Source organism: Aedes albopictus, chromosome 1, assembly GCF_035046485.1.
Source record: "Aedes albopictus strain Foshan chromosome 1, AalbF5, whole genome shotgun sequence".
NCBI lineage: Eukaryota > Metazoa > Arthropoda > Insecta > Diptera > Culicidae > Aedes > Aedes albopictus.
Genome location: NC_085136.1, coordinates 19,107,840 through 19,128,469, shown reverse-complemented (window position 1 = coordinate 19,128,469; position 20,630 = coordinate 19,107,840). Strand labels below are relative to the sequence as shown.

General features: G+C 45.8%; 1 protein-coding gene across 2 annotated transcripts in view; it reads left to right on the top strand.

Annotated features, from left to right (window-relative positions):
* The first annotated feature begins 9,680 nt into the window (after window positions 1–9,680).
* LOC109408938 (uncharacterized) overlaps window positions 9,681–20,630 on the top strand; it is a 463,030-nt gene continuing 452,080 nt past the window's right edge. For both annotated transcript variants that reach the window (XR_009995957.1, XM_062844156.1), the window contains exons 1-2: window positions 9,681–10,513; window positions 20,144–20,582. Coding sequence is in view for 1 of the 2 variants with exons in the window: in XM_062844156.1 (XP_062700140.1) it covers window positions 9,962–10,513; window positions 20,144–20,582 (991 nt within the window). In the remaining variant the exon portion in view is untranslated. The remainder of the gene's footprint in view (window positions 10,514–20,143; window positions 20,583–20,630) is intronic.

Here is a 20,630-nt window from a genome sequence, read left to right as displayed (position 1 = left end):
CCTCTCGGGATTCTGTGGAGAATCCTCTCGGGATTCTGTGGAGAATCCTCTCGGGATTCTGTGGAGAATCCTCTCGGGATTCTGTGGAGAATCCTCTCGGGATTCTGTGGAGAATCCTCTCGGGATTCTGTGGAGAATCCTCTCGGGATTCTGTGGAGAATCCTCTCGGGATTCTGTGGAGAATCCTCTCGGGATTCTGTGGAGAATCCTCTCGGGATTCTGTGGAGAATCCTCTCGGGATTCTGTGGAGAATCCTCTCGGGATTCTGTGGAGAATCCTCTCGGGATTCTGTGGAGAATCCTCTCGGGATTCTGTGGAGAATCCTCTCGGGATTCTGTGGAGAATCCTCTCGGGATTCTGTGGAGAATCCTCTCGGGATTCTGTGGAGAATCCTCTCGGGATTCTGTGGAGAATCCTCTCGGGATTCTGTGGAGAATCCTCTCGGGATTCTGTGGAGAATCCTCTCGGGATTCTGTGGAGAATCCTCTCGGGATTCTGTGGAGAATCCTCTCGGGATTCTGTGGAGAATCCTCTCGGGATTCTGTGGAGAATCCTCTCGGGATTCTGTGGAGAATCCTCTCGGGATTCTGTGGAGAATCCTCTCGGGATTCTGTGGAGAATCCTCTCGGGATTTTGTGGAGAATCCTCTCGGGATTTTGTGGAGAATCCTCTCGGGATTCTGTGGAGAATCCTCTCGGGATTCTGTGGAGAATCCTCTCGGGATTCTGTGGAGAATCCTCTCGGGATTTTGTGGAGAATCCTCTCGGGATTCTGTGGTGAATCCTCTCGGGATTCTGTGGAGAATCCTCTCGGGATTCTGTGGAGAATCCTCTCGGGATTCTGTGGAGAATCCTCTCGGGATTCTGTGGAGAATCCTCTCGGGATTCTGTGGAGAATCCTCTCGGGATTCTGTGGAGAATCCTCTCGGGATTCTGTGGAGAATCCTCTCGGGATTCTGTGGAGAATCCTCTCTGGATTCTGTGGAGCATCCTCTCGGGATTCTGTGGAGAATCCTCTCGGGATTCTGTGGAGAATCCTCTCTGGATTCTGTGGAGCATCCTCTCGAGATTCTGTGGAGAATCCTCTCTGGATTCTGTGGAGAATCCTCTCGGGATTCTGTGGAGAATCCTCTCGGGATTCTGTGGAGAATCCTCTCAGGATTCTTTGAAGAATTCTCTCACGATTCTGTGGAGGATCCTCTCAGGATTCTGTGGAGAATCCTCTCGGGATTCTGTGGAGAATCCTCTCGGGATTCTGTGGAGAATCCTCTCGGGATTCTGTGGAGAATCCTCTCGGGATTCTGTGGAGAATCCTCTCGGGATTCTGTGGAGAATCCTCTCGGGATTCTGTGGAGAATCCTCTCGGGATTCTGTGGAGAATCCTCTCGTGATTCTGTGGAGAATCCTCTCGGGATTCTGTGGAGAATCCTCTCAGGATTCTGTGGAGAATCCTCTCGGGATTCTGTGGAGAATCCTCTCGGGATTCTGTGGAGAATCCTCTCGGGATTCTGTGGAGAATCCTCTCGGGATTCTGTGGAGAATCCTCTCGGGATTCTGTGGAGAATCCTCTCGGGATTCTGTGGAGAATCCTCTCGGGATTCTGTGGAGAATCCTCCCAGGATTCTGTGGAGAATCCTCCCAGGATTCTGTGGAGAATCCTCCCAGGATTCTGTGGAGAATCCTCCCAGGATTCTGTGGAGAATCCTCCCAGGATTCTGTGGAGAATCCTCCCAGGATTCTGTGGAGAATCCTCCCAGGATTCTGTGGAGAATCCTCCCAGGATTCTGTGGAGAATCCTCCCAGGATTCTGTGGAGAATCCTCCCAGGATTCTGTGGAGAATCCTCCCAGGATTCTGTGGAGAATCCTCCCAGGATTCTGTGGAGAATCCTCCCAGGATTCTGTGGAGAATCCTCCCAGGATTCTGTGGAGAATCTTCCCAGGATTCTGTGGAGAATCCTCCCAGGATTCTGTGGAGAATCCTCCCAGGATTCTGTGGAGAATCCTCCCAGGATTCTATGGAGAATCCTCCCAGGATTCTGTGGAGAATCCTCCCAGGATTCTGTGGAGAATCCTCCCAGGATTCTGTGGAGAATCCTCCCAGGATTCTATGGAGAATCCTCCCAGGATTCTGTGGAGAATCCTCCCAGGATTCTGTGGAGAATCCTCCCAGGATTCTGTGGAGAATCCTCCCAGGATTCTGTGGAGAATCCTCCCAGGATTCTGTGGAGAATCCTCCCAGGATTCTGTGGAGAATCCTCCCAGGATTCTGTGGAGAATCCTCCCAGGATTCTGTGGAGAATCCTCCCAGGATTCTGTGGAGAATCCTCCCAGGATTCTGTGGAGAATCCTCCCAGGATTCTATGGAGAATCCTCCCAGGATTCTGTGGAGAATCCTCCCAGGATTCTATGGAGAATCCTCCCAGGATTCTGTGGAGAATCCTCCCAGGATTCTGTGGAGAATCCTCCCAGGATTCTGTGGAGAATCCTCCCAGGATTCTGTGGAGAATCCTCCCAGGATTCTGTGGAGAATCCTCCCAGGATTCTGTGGAGAATCCTCCCAGGATTCTGTGGAGAATCCTCCCAGGATTCTGTGGAGAATCCTCCCAGGATTCTGTGGAGAATCCTCCCAGGATTCTGTGGAGAATCCTCCCAGGATTCTGTGGAGAATCCTCCCAGGATTCTGTGGAGAATCCTCCCAGGATTCTGTGGAGAATCCTCCCAGGATTCTGTGGAGAATCCTCCCAGGATTCTGTGGACAATCCTCCCAGGATTCTGTGGAGAATCCTCCCAGGATTCTGTGGAGAATCCTCTCAGGATTCTGTGGAGAATCCTCTCAGGATTCTGTGGAGAATTCTCTCAGGATCCTGTGGAGAATCCTCTCAGGATTCTGAGAAAAATCCTCTCAGGATTCTGAGAAGAATCCTCTCAGGATTCTGAGAAGAATCCTCCCAGGAGTCTGAGAAGAATCCTCTCAGGATTCTGAGAAGTAGGATTCTGAGAAGAATCCTCTCAGGATTCTGAGAAGAATTCTCTCAGGATTCTGAGAAGGATCCTCTCATGATTCTGTGGAGAATCATCTCAGGATTCTGTGGATAATCCTCTCAGGATTCTGTGGAGAATCCTCTCACGATTCTGTGGAGAATCCTCTCACGATTCTGTGGAGAATCCTCTCACGATTCTGTGGAGAATCCTCTCAGGATTCTGTGGAGAATCCTCTCAGGATTCTGTGGAGAATCCTCTCAGGATTCTGAGGAGAATCCTCTCAGGATTCTGAGGAGAATCCTCTCAGGATTCTGTGGAGAATCCTCTCAGGATTCTGTGGAGAATCCTCTCAGGATTCTGTGGAGAATCCTCTCAGGATTCTGTGGAGAATCCTCTCAGGATTCTGTGGAGAATCCTCTCAGGATTCTGTGGAGAATCCTCTCAGGATTCTGTGGAGAATCCTCTCAGGATTCTGTGGAGAATCCTCTCAGGATTCTGTGGAGAATCCTCTCAGGATTCTGAGGAGAATCCTCTCAGGATTCTGTGGAGAATCCTCTCAGGATTCTGTGGAGAATCCTCTCAGGATTCTGTGGAGAATTCTCTCAGGATTCTGTGGAGAATCCTCTCAGGATTCTGTGGAGAATCCTCTCAGGATTCTGTGGAAAATCTTCTCAGGATTCTGAAAAGCAAAGCAAAGCAAAGCGAATGCAAAGCAAAGCGAATGCAAAGCAAAGCGAATGCAAAGCAAAGCGAATGCAAAGCAAAGCGAATGCAAAGCAAAGCAAAGCAAAGCGAATGCAAAGCAAAGCAAAGCGAATGCAAAGCAAATGCAAAGCAAAGCGAATGCAAAGCAAAGCAAAGCGAATGCAAAGCAAAGCGAATGCAAAGCAAAGCACGCTGTGATCCAGGCTGAGTCAGCTTTAACAGCCCTGTAAAACCCAAGATTGCTACAAAAGGGGTAGACACTATAGACACTATAGATTCCATAGACTCGCGGAGACGAAGACAACTGTAGCCAAACGAACTGTCAGTTCGTGTAGCCAAACGAGCATGACGTCACGATTTCAATAGCGACAATGGATTGCGTGACGTCATATTCGCTCGGTACACTCTAAATTGACGGTAAAATACACTAAAATTATATTGCTCAACCATGTCTCCGCGAGTCTATATGGAATCTATAGTGTCTATCCTCTCAGGATTCTGAGAAGAATCCTCTCAGGATTCTGAAAAGGATCCTCTCAGGATTCTGAAAAGGATCCTCTCAGGATTCTGTGGAGAATCCTCTCAGGATACTGTGGAGAATCCTCTCAGGATTCTGTGGAGAATCCTCTCAGAATTCTGTGGAGAATCCTCTCAGGATTCTGTGGAGAATCCTCTCAGAATTCTGTGGAGAATCCTCTCAGAATTCTGTGGAGAATCCTCTCAGAATTCTGTGGAGAATCCTCTCAGGATTCTGTGGAGAATCCTCTCAGGATTCTGTGGAGAATCCTCTCAGGATTCTGTGGAGAATCCTCTCAGGATTCTGTGGAGAATCCTCTCAGGATTCTGTGGAGAATCCTCTCAGGATTCTGTGGAGAATCCTCTCAGGATTCTGTGGAGAATCCTCTCAGGATTCTGTGGAGAATCCTCTCAGGATTCTGTGGAGAATCCTCTCAGGATTCTGTGGAGAATCCTCTCAGAATTCTGTGGAGAATCCTCTCAGAATTCTGTGGAGAATCCTCTCAGGATTCTGTGGAGAATCCTCTCAGGATTCTGTGGAGAATCCTCTCAGGATTCTGTGGAGAATCCTCTCAGGATTCTGTGGAGAATCCTCTCAGGATTCTGTGGAGAATCCTCTCAGGATTCTGTGGAGAATCCTCTCAGGATTCTGTGGAGAATCCTCTCAGAATTCTGTGGAGAATCCTCTCAGAATTCTGTGGAGAATCCTCTCAGGATTCTGTGGAGAATCCTCTCAGGATTCTGTGGAGAATCCTCTCAGGATTCTGTGGAGAATCCTCTCAGGATTCTGTGGAGAATCCTCTCAGGATTCTGTGGAGAATCCTCTCAGGATTCTGTGGAGAATCCTCTCAGGATTCTGTGGAGAATCCTCTCAGGATTCTGTGGAGAATCCTCTCAGGATTCTGTGGAGAATCCTCTCAGGATTCTGTGGAGAATCCTCTCAGGATTCTGTGGAGAATCCTCTCAGGATTCTGTGGAGAATCCTCTCAGGATTCTGTGGAGAATCCTCTCAGGATTCTGTGGAGAATCCTCTCAGGATTCTGTGGAGATCCTCTCAGGATTCTGTGGAGATCCTCTCAGGATTCTGTGGAGATCCTCTCAGGATTCTGTGGAGAATCCTCTCAGGATTCTGTGGAGAATCCTCTCAGAATTCTGTGGAGAATCCTCTCAGGATTCTGTGGAGAATCCTCTCAGGATTCTGTGGAGAATCCTCTCAGGATTCTGTGGAGAATCCTCTCAGGATTCTGTGGAGAATCCTCTCAGGATTCTGTGGAGAATCCTCTCAGGATTCTGTGGAGAATCCTCTCAGGATTCTGTGGAGAATCCTCTCAGGATTCTGTGGAGAATCCTCTCAGGATTCTGTGGAGAATCCTCTCAGGATTCTGTGGAGAATCCTCTCAGGATTCTGTGTAGAATCCTCTCAGGATTCTGTGGAGAATCCTCTCAGGATTCTGTGGAGAATCCTCTCAGGATTCTGTGGAGAATCCTCTCAGGATTCTGTGGAGAATCCTCTCAGGATTCTGTGGAGAATCCTCTCAGGATTCTGTGGAGAATCCTCTCAGGATTCTGTGGAGAATCCTCTCAGGATTCTGTGGAGAATCCTCTCAGGATTCTGTGGAGAATCCTCTCAGGATTCTGTGGAGAATCCTCTCAGGATTCTGTGGAGAATCCTCTCAGGATTCTGTGGAGAATCCTCTCAGGATTCTGTGGAGAATCCTCTCAGGATTCTGTGGAGAATCCTCTCAGGATTCTGTGGAGAATCCTCTCACGATTCTGTGGAGAATCCTCTCACGATTCTGTGGAGAATCCTCTCAGGATTCTGTGGAGAATCCTCTCAGGATTCTGAGGAGAATCCTCTCAGGATTCTGAGGAGAATCCTCTCAGGATTCTGTGGAGAATCCTCTCAGGATTCTGTGGAGAATCCTCTCAGGATTCTGTGGAGAATCCTCTCAGGATTCTGTGGAGAATCCTCTCAGGATTCTGTGGAGAATCCTCTCAGGATTCTGTGGAGAATCCTCTCAGGATTCTGTGGAGAATCCTCTCAGGATTCTGTGGAGAATCCTCTCAGGATTCTGTGGAGAATCCTCTCAGGATTCTGAGGAGAATCCTCTCAGGATTCTGTGGAGAATCCTCTCAGGATTCTGTGGAGAATCCTCTCAGGATTCTGTGGAGAATTCTCTCAGGATTCTGTGGAGAATCCTCTCAGGATTCTGTGGAGAATCCTCTCAGGATTCTGTGGAAAATCTTCTCAGGATTCTGAAAAGCAAAGCAAAGCAAAGCGAATGCAAAGCAAAGCGAATGCAAAGCAAAGCGAATGCAAAGCAAAGCGAATGCAAAGCAAAGCGAATGCAAAGCAAAGCACGCTGTGATCCAGGCTGAGTCAGCTTTAACAGCCCTGTAAAACCCAAGATTGCTACAAAAGGGGTAGACACTATAGACACTATAGATTCCATAGACTCGCGGAGACGAAGACAACTGTAGCCAAACGAACTGTCAGTTCGTGTAGCCAAACGAGCATGACGTCACGATTTCAATAGCGACAATGGATTGCGTGACGTCATATTCGCTCGGTACACTCTAAATTGACGGTAAAATACACTAAAATTATATTGCTCAACCATGTCTCCGCGAGTCTATATGGAATCTATAGTGTCTATCCTCTCAGGATTCTGAGAAGAATCCTCTCAGGATTCTGAAAAGGATCCTCTCAGGATTCTGAAAAGGATCCTCTCAGGATTCTGTGGAGAATCCTCTCAGGATACTGTGGAGAATCCTCTCAGGATTCTGTGGAGAATCCTCTCAGAATTCTGTGGAGAATCCTCTCAGGATTCTGTGGAGAATCCTCTCAGAATTCTGTGGAGAATCCTCTCAGAATTCTGTGGAGAATCCTCTCAGAATTCTGTGGAGAATCCTCTCAGGATTCTGTGGAGAATCCTCTCAGGATTCTGTGGAGAATCCTCTCAGGATTCTGTGGAGAATCCTCTCAGGATTCTGTGGAGAATCCTCTCAGGATTCTGTGGAGAATCCTCTCAGGATTCTGTGGAGAATCCTCTCAGGATTCTGTGGAGAATCCTCTCGGGATTCTGTGGAGAATCCTCTCAGGATTCTGTGGAGAATCCTCTCAGGATTCTGTGGAGAATCCTCTCAGGATTCTGTGGAGAATCCTCTCAGGATTCTGTGGAGAATCCTCTCAGGATTCTGTGGAGAATCCTCTCAGGATTCTGTGGAGAATCCTCTCAGGATTCTGTGGAGAATCCTCTCAGGATTCTGTGGAGAATCCTCTCAGGATTCTGTGGAGAATCCTCTCAGGATTCTGTGGAGAATCCTCTCAGGATTCTGTGGAGAATCCTCTCAGGATTCTGTGGAGAATCCTCTCAGGATTCTGTGGAGAATCCTCTCAGGATTCTGTGGAGAATCCTCTCAGGATTCTGTGGAGAATCCTCTCAGGATTCTGTGGAGAATCCTCTCAGGATTCTGTGGAGAGTCCTCTCAGGATTCTGTGGAGAATCCTCTCAGGATTCTGTGGAGAATCCTCTCAGGATTCTGTGGAGAATCCTCTCAGGATTCTGTGGAGAATCCTCTCAGGATTCTGTGGAGAATCCTCTCAGGATTCTGTGGAGAATCCTCTCAGGATTCTGTGGAGAATCCTCTCAGGATTCTGTGGAGAATCCTCTCAGGATTCTGTGGAGATCCTCTCAGGATTCTGTGGAGATCCTCTCAGGATTCTGTGGAGAATCCTCTCAGGATTCTGTGGAGAATCCTCTCAGGATTCCGTGGAGAATCCTATCAGGATTCTGTGGAGAATCCTCTCAGGATTCTGTGGAGAATCCTCTCACGATTCTGTGGAGAATCCTCTCACGATTCTGTGGAGAATCCTCTCACGATTCTGTGGAGAATCCTCTCACGATTCTGTGGAGAATCCTCTCACGATTCTGTGGAGAATCCTCTCACGATTCTGTGGAGAATCCTCTCACGATTCTGTGGAGAATCCTCTCAGGATTCTGTGGAGAATCCTCTCAGGATTCTGTGGAGAATCCTCTCAGAATTCTGTGGAGAATCCTCTCAGGATTTTGTGGGGAATCCTCTCAGGATTCTGTGGAGAATCCTCTCAGGATTCTGAAAAGAACCCCTTAGGGTTCTGAAAATAATCCCCTCAGGATTCTGAAAAGAATCCTCTCAGGATTCTGAATAGAATCCTCTCAGGACTCTGAAAAGAATCCTCTCAAGATTCTGAAAAGAATCCTCTCAGGATTCTGAAAAGAATCCTCTCAGGATTCTGAAAAGAACCCTTTCAGGATTTTGAAAAGAATCCGCTCAGGATTCTGAAAAGAATCCTCTCAGGATTCTGCACAGGATTCGAAAAAGAATCCTCTCAGGATTCGAAAAAGAATCCTCTCAGGATTCTGCAAAGTATCCTCTCAGGATTCTGCAAAGAATTCTCTCAGGATTCTGCAAAGAATCCTCTCAGGATTCTGCAAAGAATCCTCTCAGGATTCTGCAAAGAATCCTCTCAGGATTCTGCAAAGAATCCTCTCAGGATTCTGCAAAGAATCCTCTCAGGATTCTGCAAAGAATCCTCTCAGGATTCTGCAAAGAATCCTCTCAGGATTCTGCAAAGAATCCTCTCAGGATTCTGCAAAGAATCCTCTCAGGATTCTGCAAAGAATCCTCTCAGGATTCTGCAAAGAATCCTCTCAGGATTCTGAAAAGAATCCTCTCAGGGTTATGAAAAAAATCCTCTCAGGATTCTAAAAAGAATCCTCTCAGGATTCTGAAAAGAATCCTCTCAGGATTCTGAAAAGAATCCTCTCAGGGTTATGAAAAGAATCCTTTCAGGATTCTGCAAAGAATCCTCTCAGGATTCTAAAAAAAATCCTCTCAGGATTCTAAAAAGAATCCTCTCAGGATTCTGAAAAAAAATCCTCTTAGGATTCTGTAAAGAATCCTCTCACTATTCTGAAAAGAATCATCTCAGGATAGAGACGAACCAGCCAAGGGCTGAAAGTCTCTCAAATAAAGATAAATCAATCAATCAAATCATCTCAGGATATTGAAAAGAATCATCTCAGGATTCTGAAAAGACTCATCTCAGGATTCTGGAAAGAATCATCTCAGGATTCTGAAAAGAATCCTCTCAGGATTCTGAAAAGAATCCTCTCAGGAATCTGAAATGAATCCTCTCAGGATTCTGAAATGAATCCTCTCAGGATTCTGAAAAGAATCCTCTCTGGATTCTTGGGAGCAAAGCAAAGCAAATGCAAAGCAAAGCAAATGCAAAGCAAAGCAAATGCAAAGCAAATGTAAATAAAATGCAAAATTTAATGCAAAGCACGCTGTGAGCCAGGCCGTGTTAGCAGTAACAGCCCTGTAAAACCCAAGATTGCTACAAATGGGGTAGACACCCGTACATTCGTGTCACTTGACGACACATCACGCGAGTGATTTTGTTTATTATTTATTTGCTCCTCCGTTTTGTTCGCTACATTCGTGCATTGATAAAACGATTCAAAAGTGGTGAAGAAAAAAAAACTGAAAGTTTATTGTACGCAAAAAAAATAGCAGCAGCAGCCCTCAATGGCAAATGCTAAAAATAATTGTGCAATCATCATCGTTTTGCATTCGCGTTCATTATTGTGGTCGTCGTCGTCGTGGGTGTGAATCTACTAGTGCGTTGTTCCGTCGGACGAAGAGGAACAGAGGTGTGGCCGCGTAAGAACTATTCTTCGGGAACCGTCGTCGTCGTCGTGGTGGCGTCGCGATGGATGATGTGGACACGGCCGGATTCGCGGAGCTTCGCGATAAAAACGAAATCATTGCCAAGTATCTGGAACAGTTGAACCAGCTGAAGGAGCTGGCGGCCAGCAGGGGGCGGATCAATGAGACGGAATTCAACAACTATCTGGTGCGGCACTACTTCCACAACAATAACATCATCAACTACATCTTCGACAAGAACACCAGCCGGATCCTGCTCAAGACGGTCATAGACCGGAAGAAGAAGATCATCAACTTTATCTTCGTGCTGCTGACGTTGTTCATAGTGTTCTCGTACAAGCATGAAGTCTCGACGGTGGTGCTCCGGAACATCCAGAGTCTTATCTATCCGGGGATGCGGGTATGGCGGAAGGTGACGGTGCCCATCATTGCCAACTACCCGTCGCTGACGGAGCTGTACGACGAAAGTTGCCTGTTGGCGAATCCGTACTTCCAGGTGGAGAATCTAAACTGCGATCCGTGCGCGGACGTGGCCAACGTGCTGGATCTGACCAACGTGGACCAGGTGGCGGTCAATTATCCGTATATATTTAAGGTGAGATCGTTAAACTAGGTACATAAGTATAATAGCGTTCAAGATTGAGGGAGGGAGCCCTAATTCAGCACAACGAGAAAGTTTTCTAATCAAGTTCAACCTAGAATTAAAAGCCTATAAACTTGCAAAGTGGCTGGTGAAGGGATTTCAATACATGGCCAATTTTGAATATCGTTCAGTGAATAACACTCACGAGTTTTCCAGCCAACTGCAAATTGACTTCACAGATTTATTTTCGGTTAAAGAAATTACAGTAGACGTTCGATAACTGCAACATGTTTACGTTTCACTTAGCGAACAAAATTCGATAACTGCAACATTAGACAGGCGTCAACAACCCGTCAATTGACGTTAAATGAACGTAAAATTCATTCAACTGTTCATTTGGGCTAACTTGGCTAATATAACTATAGGAGAATCAGAAGCAATTTCAGGAAGAATTTCTGGACGAGTCTAAGAAGGAATTCCTGGAAGAATCCTAGGAGGAATTTGTGGATGAATCCTAGAAAAAATCTCTAGAGGAACTTTTTCAGCAACTTCGAGAGGAGAAATTCCTGGAGAAATGTCAAGAAGAATTCCTGGAGGAATCCCAAGACAAATTAACGGAGGAATCCTGATATGAATTCCTGAAGAAACGCCTGAAAAAATCCAATGTAGAATTACTGTAAGAATCCCACGATTAAGTCCTGAAGGCATTCCAAAAGAAATGCCTAGAAGAACCCTAGGAGGAATTTCGGAAAGAATACCTGGAGGATTTTCTGGAGGAATCCCAGAACAAATACCAGGAAGACTCCAAGGACGAGTTCCTGGAAGAATTCCAAGAGGAATTCCTGAAGAAGTCCTGAAGTATTGAGGGGATCCAAGATAAAATTCCAGTAAAAATTCTAGAAGGAATTTCTAGGAAGAAATTCGTAAAAGAATTCCTAGAGGATCCTTGAAGCAAATACCAGAAGAATTCCAGGATGCATCCCATGAGGAATTCTTGGAGGAATTCCAAGAGAAATTTCTGGAAAATCCCAAGAGGAATTCCTGAAATAGCCCCAGACGGAATTCCTGGGGGAATAATACCTTCTGGAATCACTCCACGAATTCCTCTATGGATATCACCAAGAATTCATCCCGGGAGGATTTCTTCAGGAATTCCTCACAGAGTTCCTGTAGGAATTTCTTTAGAGATTTCTCCTCCTAGGATTCTTCCAGGAATTCCTTCTCGGATTCTTCAAAATATCCCTCCTGGGATTCCTCTTAGAATTGCTTCTGGGATTCTCCTAGAAATTTGCAAATCTTTTTTTCAGGAATTTCTTGTAATCTTCGAGGAACTCCTTTCGAAATACCTCCTTGAATTCCTCCCGGAGTTCCTACAGGCAGTTCTCCTAGGATTCCTCTAGGAATTCCTCTTGGGATCGATTTCTCAAGGAATTATCCCTGAGATTTCTCTAGGAATTTACCCTGGGATTCCCTCAGAAGTTTCTCCCGTGATTCCTTGAGAAATTCTTCCATGAAATTCTTCAGTGATTCCTCTACGAATTCCTTCTGGTATTTCCCCAGGATTTTCTTTTGGGAGTCCTCCAGAAATTCCTCCTTGGATTCCTCCTGAGATTCCTCCAGCAAGTGTGGATAAAAATGGCTGGTAAAACTAATCCTGGTATAAAACAAACACTTTGTTGATCTTAAAAGATGAATCATTATGTGTTTTCGTAGTTCCAATGGATAAACTTTTGTTCATTATGGTGTATGTTCAGATATAAACAACACTCTCGAAATTTCGAAAAACCAGTTACCTGGTTTTAGCATTAAGGGGTCGAATTAATATTTAAATTTATCCAGTAATTCCTTTTGGGATTCCTTGAGGACTTCATCTTGGGATTTCTCCTAGAAATAGATTCTGGAGGAACTCCTGGTGGAATATCCAAAGTAATTCCTGGAGGAATCCTTGAAAAAATCCTGGACGAATCCTTAGAAGAATTACTTCAGTAATCCCAGAAGAAATTCCTGCAAGAATCCGAGGAGGAATTCCTAGTGGAATACACAGAGTAATTTGTAAAGGAATTCCTAAAGCAATTCCTGGGAAAATTGATGATGGAATCCCAAAAGAAGTTCCTGTAATAATACAAGGAAAATTGCCTGGAGGAATCCCAGGAAGATTTTCGGGAGGTTTTGCTGGAGGAGTCCCTGGTGCAATTTTTGGAAAAATTTCCGAAGATATTCCTGGAGGATTCCCAAAAGTTATTCCAGGATGTATCTCAGGAAGAATTCCTGGAGATATCCTGGTAGGAATTCCGGGAGAAATCTCAGGAGGAATTCTTAGAGAAATACTAGGAGAAATTCCTATTTCTTCCTGGGCTTTATATCTTAGAGGAATCCCAGGAGAAATTTCTTTAAAATCCTCCAGGATTTCCTGAAGAAATGCCATGAGAATTTCCAGGAAGAATCCCAAGAGGATTGCTAGAGGAGTTCTAGAATGATTTCAAGGAGAAATTGCGGTAGGAATGCCAAGAGGAATTCCTGGAAAAACTCCTGGAGGAACCTCTGAAAGAATACCTGAAGGGATACATGGAGCAATTTTTGAAAGAACACGAAGGGATTCCAGGCGGAATTCCAGGATGAATTCCTAGAGAAATCCCACGAAAAATTGCTGAAGAAATCCTAAATAAATTCTGGCATAAGTGATAGGAATAGTTCCTGAAGGAATTCCAGCAGGATTCTCAGGATATATTTTTTTATGAATTTCTGAGCGGTTTCCAAAGATATTCCTGGAGAATTGCCTGTATAAATCCCAGAAGAAATTTCTGGAAAAATTCTGAAAGGAATTCATGGAGAAACCTCAGGAGATATTTCTAGAGAATTCCCGGATATACATATTTCCTGTAGGAATCATAGGAGAAATTTCTGGAGGAATCCTAAGAGGAATTCCTGGAGGAGTCCCAGGAGAAATTTTTGTAGGGATTCCTAAAGGATTTCCGAAAGTTTTCCTGGAAGATTCTCAAGAAGAATTCCAGGAAGTTGGAGAAGTTCTGGAAGCAATTTCTGTTGAAATCCTTGAAGTAATTCATGGAGAAACCTCAGGAGGAATTCCTAGAGAAATACCAGAAAGAATTCTCAGAAGAATCCCAAAATTGATTTCTTGACGAATCCCTGAAGGATTTTTCGGAGGAATGCCTGGAAGAATCATAGGAGTAATTCGGGGAGGATTTCCATTAGGACGTTTAATGTTTTACAGTGAATCTCTTGATTCTTAAAAAATCGCAGAAGCAAATCTTGGAGAAATCTCGGAATGATTTTCTGGACGAATCTCTGAAGAAATTCCTAGATGAATTCCAAATGGACTTTCTTACGAATTCAGAATTGCTGGATGAATCTCCAAAATTTTTGGTAAAATATTTGTAAATCTCAATACGTTTGGCTTAAACTCAGAGGTTTCTCTTTTTATGTCATTTGAATCCATGAGAGGTAACGAATTTCAGGTTTCATCTACTTTTCAAAAATATGCCGCAGCCTACTCCACAACCTCTTTTTGGGACTCCTTTAAGAATTCTTCCTGGTTTTTTTTCTGGAACTCCTCCTGGGATTCCTTCACGAGTTTCTTCTGTGATTTCTTCAGACATTTCTTCAATGATTCGTTTGCACATCTCTTTTGGGATTCCCTTAGGATTTCCTTATGAGATTGCGTCCAAGAATCCAGGTGTTTCTTCAGGAATTACTACGACCACTTCCCCAGTTATAACCTGAGAGCTTCTTCTGCCAATGAACATTTTGCTTGTGTATCGTGTGGCAGGCACAAACATACTCTTTGCCCAAGATTGTCAAAGAAGATACTCTTTACGAAAAGCTTTTGGACCGACCGGGAATCGAACTCCAGCATGGTCTTGCTGAATACCCGTACGCTTAGCATCGATTATATTGGCCCGTTATACCAGGATTTTTTCCAGAAATCCTCTTGGGAATCCTTCAGGAATTCCTACACAAACTCATCAAAGCATTTCTTCCAGATTTGTTTATGGGATATCTCTAAAAATTCCTGCTAGAATTTTTAAAGAATTCTTGCCAGGATTTTTTCAGGAATCTCGCCTAATATTTATTCAGTAATTCATTTAAGAGGTTCTTTCCGATATTTCAGAAACCCTTCCATCATTTTTTCGAGGAATGCACCCAAGAATTTATTCAGGGATGCCTCCACGAATACCTGCAGTTTTTTATTGTTTCAACGTCTTATGGAACAATTCCTACAGTGAGTTGTCTTTGTTGATTCTTTCAGGTTACATTACAAGGATGCATTCAGGAGCCAGGAAATTCTCCAAGAATTCACCCAGGAATTCTTTCACAATTTTCTTCAAGAAGTCTTTTGAGTTCATCTGTTTTTTTTTTTCATTTTTTTTCAGAAAAGTTTTAATGGAGTTGCTTTTAAAATCCTGCAGGGATTCATCCGAATTTTTCTCAAAAGATGCCTTCAGAAATTCCCCCGGGAATGACTTGAGGGTTTTCTGCAATGATTGTTCTAGGGATTCAGGAATTCACTCATAGATTCTTCAGAAATTCATCACATAGAGAAGATTCTTTCGGAATTCTTCCAGAGATTTCTCCCGGAATTTTTCTAGAGATCTACGATCTAGGAATTGGTTTTGGAATTCCTCCGGAAATGTCATTTTAAATAATGTTGGAAATCATAGCAGTCGTATGATGCATTTGAATTCTATCATAGTATATAAGGCCAAAATCCGTTGCTATGTACATAAGAAAAAAAAACTGCATGGCAACCATTGGGGTATAAATATCGCTCTGGTCCCTGGGAGCAATTCAGTTTCTTTTTCCAACTCAATAAACCATCAGTTCTAGTGCTATTGGCCTCCTAAAGTGAGGTTAAGTTTTGTGAAATCCCATTTCGTATTTTAGTAATTGAGTCTTTCCAGATAAAATTTAATGTGGGATCGGGGTAGAAAAATTCATTTTATCGATAAATTTTTCAAAAATTGATGATTAAACTGATGGGGAACTGGTATTTCCCTTTCAAACTTCCAAATTTTCACGACATAACCTCTACTTTTAATCGCCAATTGTAAAATGTATTTCTCTTCAGGTTGTGGGCCCAGTCACGTCAACCTAAGAGCAAAAGTGTGAAAATTCTCAAGCCCGTTCCAGAAACCGGGATGTCCAGTGCGAAGAAGGCAGGAATCGTGCAGTTTGCCGGCGAAGGCTACGACACGTGAAAGTTTCGAGTGGAGACTCAGCTCTCGGCGCACGGAGTGAAGGAAGCCATCACGAATGACCCCGAATGACCGGAAGGCGCAGCGAAGGTGGCGTTTCTGGAGAAGGACGAGAAGGCGTAAGACCTGCTGGTGGCGTACATTGCGGACAGCCACCTGGAGTATATTGACGACAAGCAAACCGCGAATACCTTCGCGAAAAAAAGGGTTTTGCTGCCCAGACGTACATCCGGCGGTCGATGGCGTTGCTGCGAATAGAGGAATTAACACCGCTGGCGGACCATTTCCGTCGGTTCGATGAGCTGGGACGACAGCTGAGGGATGCCGGTGCCACGGTGGCGGAGCTCGACATGGTGAGCCAGCTGTTTATTTCGTTGCCACCTAGTTACGATGTGGTTACCACGGCGATGGAAAATTTGGACGATCAACAATTAAACCTCGGAACCGTCAAAGCACCCCTTCTAGCGGAGGAGCAAAAGCGTTCTGGACGAGATTCCGGTACGAGTGCAGCGAGCGGTTCGAATGGAGTGGTGTTGGCGGCCAAATCCGGAAATCGGCGTGGGAAGGCAACGAAATTTTCAGGTAAATGCTACCATTGCGGAGAAGTGGGGCATAAAAAGTTTGTCTGTCCCAAAGTGAAAAATCATCCGGATCGGGCGCTGGTAGCGAGACTCCCGATCGACAAGGAAGTGGCCCTTGTTTCCAGAGCGACGGTGTCCCTCGAGCAGGACGAAATCGAGTGGGTGCAGGACTCGGGTTCAAATCGCCACATGGTCAGCGACGAAGGATATTTCCAGGAGATCCATGTGCTACGGGAACCACTTCACATCGACAGTGCGAAGGATGGTGAGGTTCTGGTAGCATCCAAGGAAGGAACCGTGAAAGGCAAATCATTCGTTGGAGAGCACCAATACACGTTGTCATTCAGCCACTTGTTGCTTGTCAAGCAGCTGAAGTACTGCTGTCGTTGGCGCGGCTACTGAAAGCGGGTGTGCATGTCGAATTCAAGCCGGATTGTGCCGTTCTGGCGAAGGACGGCGATACTATCGGTGTGGCGAGAGCGAAGGGTAATCTTGTTTACCTGCGGATGAACCGGCTACCCAATGGAACTGTGGCACAAGCGGTATGCGCATCTGAGCTTCAAGAATGTGCTCAGATTGAAGAATGCCAAGATGGTGACAGGATTGGATGGTATCCATGGTGCGCGAAGTTTTGTGAAACATGCGCAGAAAGCAACAAGCTTGCGGTGTGATGTTGGACGAGAGTATTTTTCAAATCAGCAACTGGCCTACTACGAGGAAAAAGGAATCCAAGTGGAGTCAACGGTCGGGTACACCCCGCAGCATAATGGTGTGGCGGAACGTTTTAACCGCACCTTAGTGGAGAAAATGCGAGCAATGCTGACCGAGTTGGCTGCACCGAAGTACCTTTGGGGAGAAGCGGTCCTGAATGCTGTCTACGTTGCCAACAGAAGTCCGACTGAAGCAATCAAGGGAAACCAAACGCCTGCGGAACGATGGCACGGAGAGAAGCCGGATGTCACCAAGGATACCAAAACAGAAGCGAGGTAAGCTGGATCCAACCGGACGGAAGTGTGTATTTGTCGGGTACGCACTGACTGGGTATCGCCTCTGGGATCAAGATTCCCGGATGTTCGTGGCCCGTGATGTCCGCTGCAATGAGGAAGCATTTCCATTCAAGTCATCAAGTGAAGACATCGATCGTCGACTGGTTATTCCGGAGGAAGTATCACCGATTCCCGAGCAAGAGGGGGATAATGAAGGTGCTGGACCAGACGACAATGCTCAGGACAATGACCATGTCTCCCGTGGTTATTCTACTGCTGGAGAGGAGGACGACAACGAGGAAGATGCAACCGCACTCCCACCACAATCAGAAAGGAACGCACCACGTGGTGATTTTTCGAGGACCAGTGGTCGAGAGTGTGGGAGACCAGGTAGGTTTTCTGATTTTATTCTGTATAGAGCGCTTTCTGCTGGTGTAAATTCTATACAGCTTCCCGAACGTTATTCCGATGTCGATGGTCATCCACACGAGCATGAGTGGAGGCAAGCGATCGATGAAGAACTGTCCTGCCGAGGTACAGCCCGTACCCTGCAAGTGGGTGTTCAACGTGAAGACCGATGCTGGTGGACGTCCTACGCGCTACAAGGCGCGGCTGGTAGCTAAGGGCTACGCACAGAAGAAGCACATCGACTACGAGGAGACATTTGCGCCGGTGGCGCGGCTGGCTACCATCCGAACTCTCCTGGCACTTGCAACGACGAACGGACTGAAGATTCACCAGCTAGATGTCAAGACTGCCTTTCTGAATGGGAAGCTCAACGAGAAGATGTACATGCAGTGTCCAGAGGGGGTGGTCCTACGTCCTGGAGAAGTCTGCCTACTACATCGAGCGCTTTATGGTCTGAAGCAGTCGCCAAGGTGCTGGAACAGCCATCTGAACGAGTTCCTGACAACGTTGGGATTTAAGCGATCGAGGTACGACTATTGCCTGTATGTTCGGATTACTGGCGACAACACGGTGTGCATCGTAGTATACGTGGATGACCGTCTGATTGCTGCCAGGAACGAAGTCGAAATCGAGCGAGTGAAGAATGTGCTGATGCGGAAGTTTGCGGACATGAAGGAGTTGATTCCCACTTCCTGGGAATTAAGATCACTCGGGATCTGGATCGAGGAGTGACGAAGCTGTCTCAGTCGGGGCATATCGACAAGATTATTGCTCGTTTTGGCAAGACTCCAGCAGAACCCAAACTGCAGCTGAAGCGAGGAGATGGAAGATGTCCGTAGCAGGGTCGTGCAATTTCGAAAGGAAAACATGACGTACGACGACTGTAGCAAATCGTTTCCCATGCGAACGGACTGCTGTGCTGCTTCATCTCTCACCCAGCAACACATTCGTTCGTTGCTGCTACAGAAACAAGTGTGTATGAAACATGGGATGATACACTTGGATTTTCGTTTCATTTATGAGTCATTGAAATACTTCAACATGCTAAAAACACTATTTAAACCACATTTTTAAATAGTGGTGCACGCCAATGGAATGATACTTATGTTTTATGAAAGAGGATAACAAATTCGACCACTTAAATCCAATTAACCGGCGCCCGTAACCATTGAGAGACTAGCGCGCACCAGTGAGACACTAATGCTCTGATGGGTGAAGCACAAGCAATGCGACCGGGTGGGAGACTACCGAGTGCTACGATGAGTGGAAAAGTTTTTTTTAACGACCGAGTCATTAGAAAAATGTATGAAACACTTGAAGTGACTCATTCAAATGTTGCATGAAAGTGTATCATTGAAACGAAATTGTACGCCCCTGGTCCGTAGTCCTACAGCGAACTGGTTGGTAGTCTCATGTACATCATGATGGGCTCTCGACTGGACCTATGTTTCATCGTTGATTACTTGGCGAGGTTTCAAGATGCTGCTGGTGAAGAACATTGGAAGCATGCCAAGCAAGTCCTGCGGTATCTGCAAGCAACGAAAAACATGAAGTTAGTCTCACGAAGAAATCCAAGAGAACCGATAGTAGCTGCCTACGCAGATGCAGACTATGCAAGCGATGAATCCGATCGCAAGTGCGTCTCTGGCTTTCTGTTGAAGGTTCACGGAAACACAGTTGCCTGGTCATCGAAGAAGCAGTCTACTGTGGCAATGTCTTCTACCGAAGCCGAGGAGTACGCTGGCATGAGTTCCTGCGTGAGTGAGACGATATGGTTGGTCGTTTTTATGGCCAATCTTCAGCCAGATGTTCTGCTGTATCCGGTAGTAGGTGACAATGGTGCCTGCTATGTCAGGTTGCTGGTCAATGTGATAAAGGGAAGGGAAGTGATATTGTACACTTCAGGCCGTTTAGTCCTCTGTGGCTGCTCAAGGTCATGCGAATGTCGGAGTGTAGTAGGGAAATAGTTATTTTTGTCAGAGAGTTCACGCATTGGTGCATAGTGAAAGTGATAGATTATGTGAAGATGTTGCGGCACAGTTCGCTTGGTTTCATAACTTGTAGGTGTTCATATGATAGATTGACACTGTGCTGTGGATGTTCGAAGAAATTAAAAATAGAAACGGCTTTTTCTATCCGTTTCTGGTTCTACATAGTGATGACTATGAACATACGAATATACACTAGTAGATGTTATTTTACATTGCAAGAAAAAATATTCTTAGCTAATTTCCGCAACCCTTTGTAAAAGACACGAACACGATACTGATGTACTGATGAACGATTCTGAACATTTTTGCGCGATAATCTACGGCGAAACGCGAGAAGAGAGGAAGCGAAGTGGTAGAAAGATACAAAGTAGGAGGAAGCAGGAGAACCAAAGATTGAACTAGACCGCCAAGCGATCATTGAGCCTGGTATGTTAAATCATCATAATTCTTTATCCCGTTTCAGACCCAAAAGGAGCTGGTCGACATCAACCGGCTGCAGATGCTGTACGAGCAGAACCGTGCCATTTTCACCAAGGATGCGTACAAAATCCAGTCGACGCATCCGGACATCCGCAACCTGGACGACCTGTTCCGGCAGTTCGTGAACGCTAGTCAACAGGTGGAGAGCCACAGCGTTTGGCGCTGTAACCGGATGGCCCCAGCTCGGTTGCTCCGGTCGATTTTCCCCCGGCCGGCCAGGCTTCCACCGACCGGCGTAAGTTTGGAGCGGTACCTGATAGTGGACAGTCCACAGGCGCTACCGTATCGCATTCCGGACGCCGAGTGTGCCAACATGTTCGTCATCCAGGGGTATGGGAGTAGGACGTTTTTGTTGAGGCCGACGCAGGAGTGCCGGCACCGGTGCCGGACGCTGTCCGTGCGGTTGCCCGCCAGCTATGGACGTAAGTTCACAGATTGAGTCATGAAAGCATTTCAGTGACGATTTTTGT